The sequence below is a fragment of the Oncorhynchus gorbuscha genome, unplaced genomic scaffold (assembly GCF_021184085.1).
Source record: "Oncorhynchus gorbuscha isolate QuinsamMale2020 ecotype Even-year unplaced genomic scaffold, OgorEven_v1.0 Un_scaffold_1718, whole genome shotgun sequence".
Classification (NCBI taxonomy): domain Eukaryota; kingdom Metazoa; phylum Chordata; class Actinopteri; order Salmoniformes; family Salmonidae; genus Oncorhynchus; species Oncorhynchus gorbuscha.
In genome coordinates, this window is record NW_025746414.1 from 38,374 (window position 1) to 45,000 (window position 6,627).

General features: G+C 42.8%; 1 protein-coding gene across 2 annotated transcripts in view; it reads right to left on the reverse strand.

Annotated features, from left to right (window-relative positions):
• Nucleotides 1-5,611: 5,611 nt before the first annotated feature.
• LOC124023916 (vascular cell adhesion protein 1-like) overlaps nucleotides 5,612-6,627 on the reverse strand; it is a 4,794-nt gene continuing 3,778 nt past the window's right edge. The window contains exons 3-5 of one of the 2 annotated variants that reach the window (XM_046338082.1): nucleotides 6,581-6,627; nucleotides 6,288-6,400; nucleotides 5,612-5,952 (exon numbers count right to left, since the gene is read on the reverse strand). The exon at nucleotides 6,581-6,627 is cut by the window's right edge and continues 319 nt beyond it. In XM_046338082.1, the coding sequence (XP_046194038.1) occupies nucleotides 5,875-5,952; nucleotides 6,288-6,400; nucleotides 6,581-6,627 (238 nt within the window). In that variant the 3' untranslated portion in view covers nucleotides 5,612-5,874. Of the gene's footprint in view, nucleotides 5,953-6,160; nucleotides 6,401-6,580 lie in introns of both variants that reach the window. The other variant, XM_046338081.1, reaches the window with a different exon arrangement.

Here is a 6,627-nt window from a genome sequence, read left to right on the forward strand (position 1 = left end):
CCCTATCATACACTACTAGTCACCCTATCATAAACTACTAGTCGCCACACCCTATCATAAACTACTAGTCACCCTATCATAAACTACTAGTCGCCACACCCTATCATAAACTACTAGTCGCCACACCCTATCATACACTACTAGTCACCCTATCATAAACTACTAGTCGCCATATCATAAACTACTAGTCGCCACACCCTATCATAAACTACTAGTCACCCTATCATAAACTACTAGTCACCCTATCATAAACTACTAGTCACCCTATCATAAACTACTAGTCGCCACACCCTATCATAAACTACTAGTCGCCACACCCTATCATAAACTACTAGTCACCCTATCATAAACTACTAGTCGCCACACCCTATCATAAACTACTAGTCGCCACACCCTATCATAAACTACTAGTCGCCACACCCTATCATAAACTACTAGTCGCCACACCCTATCATAAACTACTAGTCGCCACACCCTATCATAAACTACTAGTCACCCTATCATAAACTACTAGTCACCCTATCATAAACTACTAGTCGCCACACCCTATCATAAACTACTAGTCACCCTATCATAAACTACTAGTCACCCTATCATAAACTACTAGTGGCCACACCCTATCATAAACTACTAGTGGCCACACCCTATCATAAACTACTAGTCGCCACACCCTATCATAAACTACTAGTGGCCACACCCTATCATAAACTACTAGTCGCCACACCCTATCATAAACTACTAGTGGCCACACCCTATCATAAACTACTAGTCGCCACACCCTATCATAAACTACTAGTCGCCACACCCTATCATAAACTACTAGTCGCCACACCCTATCATAAACTACTAGTCGCCACACCCTATCATAAACTACTAGTCACCCTATCATAAACTACTAGTCACCCTATCATAAACTACTAGTCTCCACACCCTATCATAAACTACTAGTCACCCTATCATAAACTACTAGTCGCCACACCCTATCATAAACTACTAGTCTCCACACCCTATCATAAACTACTAGTCTCCACACCCTATCATAAACTACTAGTCTCCACACCCTATCATAAACTACTAGTCGCCACACCCTATCATAAACTACTAGTCACCCTATCATAAACTACTAGTCGCCACACCCTATCATAAACTACTAGTCGCCACACCCTATCATAAACTACTAGTCACCCTATCATAAACTACTAGTCGCCACACCCTATCATAAACTACTAGTCACCCTATCATAAACTACTAGTCACCCTATCATAAACTACTAGTCGCCACACCCTATCATAAACTACTAGTCGCCACACCCTATCATAAACTACTAGTCGCCACACCCTATCATAAACTACTAGTCACCCTATCATAAACTACTAGTCACCCTATCATAAACTACTAGTCACCCTATCATAAACTACTAGTCGCCACACCCTATCATAAACTACTAGTCGCCACACCCTATCATAAACTACTAGTCGCCACACCCTATCATAAACTACTAGTCACCCTATCATACACTACTAGTCACCCTATCATAAACTACTAGTCACCACACCCTATCATAAACTACTAGTCACCCTATCATAAACTACTAGTCACCCTATCATAAACTACTAGTCGCCACACCCTATCATAAACTACTAGTCACCACACCCTATCATAAACTACTAGTCTCCACACCCTATCATAAACTACTAGTCGCCACACCCTATCATAAACCACTAGTCTCCACACCCTATCATAAACTACTAGTCGCCCTATCATAAACTACTAGTCGCCACACCCTATCATAAACTACTAGTCGCCACACCCTATCATAAACTACTAGTCGCCACACCCTATCATAAACTACTAGTCGCCACACCCTATCATAAACTACTAGTCGCCACACCCTATCATAAACTACTAGTCTCCACACCCTATCATAAACCACTAGTCACCCTATCATAAACTACTAGTCGCCACACCCTATCATAAACTACTAGTCGCCACACCCTATCATAAACTACTAGTCGCCACACCCTATCATAAACTACTAGTCACCCTATCATAAACTACTAGTCGCCACACCCTATCATAAACTACTAGTCACCCTATCATAAACTACTAGTCGCCACACCCTATCATAAACTACTAGTCGCCCTATCATAAACTACTAGTCACCCTATCATAAACTACTAGTCGCCACACCCTATCATAAACTACTAGTCGCCACACCCTATCATAAACTACTAGTCGCCACACCCTATCATAAACTACTAGTCACCCTATCATAAACTACTAGTCGCCCTATCATAAACTACTAGTCGCCACACCCTATCATACACTACTAGTCACCCTATCATAAACTACTAGTCGCCACACCCTATCATAAACTACTAGTCGCCCTATCATAAACTACTAGTCGCCACACCCTATCATAATATATAATATAATAATATATGCCATTTAGCAGACGCTTTTATCCAAAGCGACTTATACACTACTAGTCGCCACACCCTATCATAAACTACTAGTCTCCACACCCTATCATAAACTACTAGTCGCCACACCCTATCATAAACTACTAGTCGCCATACCCTATCATAAACTACTAGTCACCCTATCATAAACTACTAGTCGCCACACCCTATCATAAACTACTAGTCGCCACACCCTATCATAAACTACTAGTCGCCACACCCTATCATAAACTACTAGTCGCCACACCCTATCATACACTACTAGTCTCCATACCCTATCATAAACTACTAGTCACCCTATCATAAACTACTAGTCGCCACACCCTATCATAAACTACTAGTCACCCTATCATAAACTACTAGTCACCCTATCATAAACCACTAGTCGCCACACCCTATCATAAACTACTAGTCACCCTATCATAAACTACTAGTCACCCTATCATAAACTACTAGTCTCCACACCCTATCATAAACCACTAGTCGCCCTATCATAAACAAATCTCCCTAGAGCCCAATCCTCCTGATATTTCATCATAAACTACTAGTCGCCACACCATATCTCCCTAGAGCCCAATCCTCCTGATATTTCATCATAAACTACTAGTCGCCACACCATATCTCCCTAGAGCCCAATCCTCCTGATATTTCATCAAACATCGCTACAGATAGTCGACGACATGGGTTGTAAAAAAAAATGTTGTAACTTAATATTACTACCTGCACTGTAGATTTCCACCATCACATCATTGAAATTCAGATGGGACAGTTATATTACAATATACAAGACCTTCCCTTAGGAACGTAGCACACCCACCACAATGTCCAGATGATATATCAGATCTGATTGGACAATAACCAGGAACAATACAGTCAAGACGTGGTCTAAGCCATGTTTCTTGAACACACATGACATCATGTTTCAATCTCTAAATCTATTACACATTTCTTAAACTCCTGACCAGTTAGCAAAAAGGCTTCTGGCCAGTTAGCAAAAAGGCTTCTGACCAGTTAGCAAAAAGGCTTCTGGCCAGTTAGCAAAAAGTCTTCTGACCAGTTAGCAAAAAGGCTTCTGGCCAGTTAGCAAAAAGGCTTCTGGCCAGTTATATATTATTATTATTGCTAACTGGCCAGAAGCTTTTTGCTAACTGGCCAGAAGCCTTTTTGCTAACTGGTCAGAAGACTTTTTGCTAACTGGCCAGAAGTCTAACTGGCCAGAAGCCTTTTGCTAACTGGTCAGAAGCCTTTTTGCTAACTGGCCAGAAGCCTTTTGCTAACTGGCCAGAAGCCTTTTGCTAACTGGCCAGAAGCCTTTTGGGTGGTCCTGTAGCTCAGTTGGTAGAGCATGGTGCTTGTAACGCCAGGGTAGTGGGTTCGATCCCCGGGACCACCCATACGTAGAATGTATGCACACATGACTGTAAGTCGCTTTGGATAAAAGCGTCTGCTAAATGGCATATATTATTAGCAATAATAATAATATATAATAATATATGCCATTTAGCAGACGCTTTTATCCAAAGCGACTTACAGTCATGTGTGCATACATTCTACGTATGGGTGGTCCCGGGGATCGAACCCACTACCCTGACGTTACAAGCACCATGCTCTACCAACTGAGCTACAGGACCACCCAAAAGGCTTCTGGCCAGTTAGCAAAAAGGCTTCTGGCCAGTTAGCAAAAAGGCTTCTGGCCAGTTAGCAAAAAGGCTTCTGACCAGTTAGCAAAAAGGCTTCTGGCCAGTTAGCAAAAAGGCTTCTGGCCAGTTAGCAAAAAGGCTTCTGACCAGTTAGCAAAAAGGCTTCTGGCCAGTTAGCAAAAAGGCTTCTGGCCAGTTAGCATAAAGGTTTCTGGCCAGTTAGCAAAAAGGCTTCTGGCCAGTTAGCAAAAAGGCTTCTGGCCAGTTAGCAAAAAGGCTTCTGACCAGTTAGCAAAAAGGCTTCTGGCCAGTTAGCAAAAAGGCTTCTGGCCAGTTAGCAAAAAGGCTTCTGGCATTCCACTGAAGGATAACAAAAAAAAATCTAATTATCATCATACTGAGACATTCCATCATTGGTATTACATATCAATCATGGAGACAGTAACATCTGTTACTCCTAAAAACTCTGTTGCTGCTTCCACAATGACCTTCAACATGGTAGTTTTTCTTTCCACAGAAGCAGTCAGGTTGACGACCTTTGACCTAGCCTTCATTAGAAAGGTTATCAAGTCAATCGGATTAACTATTAAGGTGAACCTTTTTTTGCGTGACACATTTGTGTGAGAACAAGATTTCTGAACAGGTCTGGCATCAGTGTCTGGAGCCACAACATTAACAACATGTCCTGCAGTAGCTCTACTTATACCAGGACTGACCCTGTCGTCTCCATCATTCCGCCGAGTGTGCGTTCTGTGTGGTTGGGGTTCGTTTAACATCTGATTTTAAGAAGAGAATTGTAGAAATATATGCAGGGTTTTTGACTTTACGGTTGTGGTAATGATCCACGATATCTGGAATCCCTGGCACGTCCATACCGCACTACCACATTGAAGTCGACATTTAAAATGGTAGTGGTTAGGATTAGGATTTAGGCTAGTGACATCCCAAGGATCCCAGTTAGCACAAACCCTGTGGTAACTCGTGACGACTCTTCTCCTGTGGATCTGGTTGAAAATGCATAACATGGCGCGGCTACGTCACCTACACACAAACACATCCACCCACACTCATCATCATCATCATCATCGCAGCCAACCTGATAACAAATATGTTAAACCAATGACAGTTTATGGGTCAACTTTTATTCGTCTCAAAAGACATAGACAACAAACACATTGCAATAAGGATTATGGCAGATCTGTTGCTAGAGACTGGGTTAGGATTAGGATTAGGATTAGGGTTAGGATTAGGGTTAGGATTAGGGTTAGGATTAGGGTTAGGGTTAGGGTTAGGGTTAGGATTAGGGTTAGGATTAGGATTAGGGTTAGGGTTAGGGTTAGGATTAGGGTTAGGGTTAGGATTAGGCCGAAACATTTCTATAGTTTATTAGTAATAAACATTTAAGGTTAGGATTAGGCCGAAACATTTATATAGTTTAATAGTAATAAACATTTAAGGTTAGGATTTGGAATAAACATTTATACCGTTGTGACGTGCATAAGAACAGCCCATAGCCGTGGTATATTGGACATATACCACACCCCCTCAGGCCTTATTGCTTAACTACAGACCTGTTCAATAGCACTACTTCAAAATAACACATTTCAAAACAGCTCATTTCACATTTAGGCAAAAAGGGTTTTCTACTAACTCTGATTCCAGATCTATTGAAGACTGACCTCACAGATCACTGTCAAATCACAAAGCTCCAGCACAGAGATCGGTGTCCTGATTGGTCAATGAATAACTCAACCGTTCAATCAATAAAATAATCATTCAATATAGCCAATAAATGAGCTGGTGGAGCAGCACAGCCACCGTGGCACTCCCAGCAGCCTGACAGGAAGCTCCTGTGGAGGGAAACAGAAGTTGAACAACACCTTAAAAATCAGTTTCCAACGCAGACAGACAGACAGACAGACAGACAGACAGACAGACAGACAGACAGACAGACAGACAGACAGACAGACAGACAGACAGACAGACAGACAGACAGACAGACAGACAGACAGACAGACAGACAGACAGACAGACAGACAGACAGACAGACAGACAGACCTCTAGCAGCACGGCCATGTAGGACCTCCACCTCCACTGTGTGATTGGCTCTTCCGATACGGTTCAAAGCCATGAGGGTGTATTTCCCAGCATCCTCTCTGCTCAGGTGTTTGGGCGGGGTCAGTACCTGTCCGTCTCTCAGCCAGATGACCGATGGGAGGGGATTGCCTCTGACATCACAAGTTAGCCCCTCCCCCGCTCGCACCTCTAGCTTGGCAGAACAGGAGAACTCAGGAGCGACTGGGGGGGGGGGGGATACGAAACTTCAGTGAAACAACCATATTATAATCATCATCATGACCTCATAATTACATCCCCCATTATTTGAGCCCCGTCATCTTTACAACCATCATAACCCACAGCACTGATCTGTACAGATAGACATTACCAATCGAGTCACGTATCACCAGACCGACTCACAGTGCACAGTGGTGTTGAGGCGCTCTGATTCCATCACAGCAGGAGGT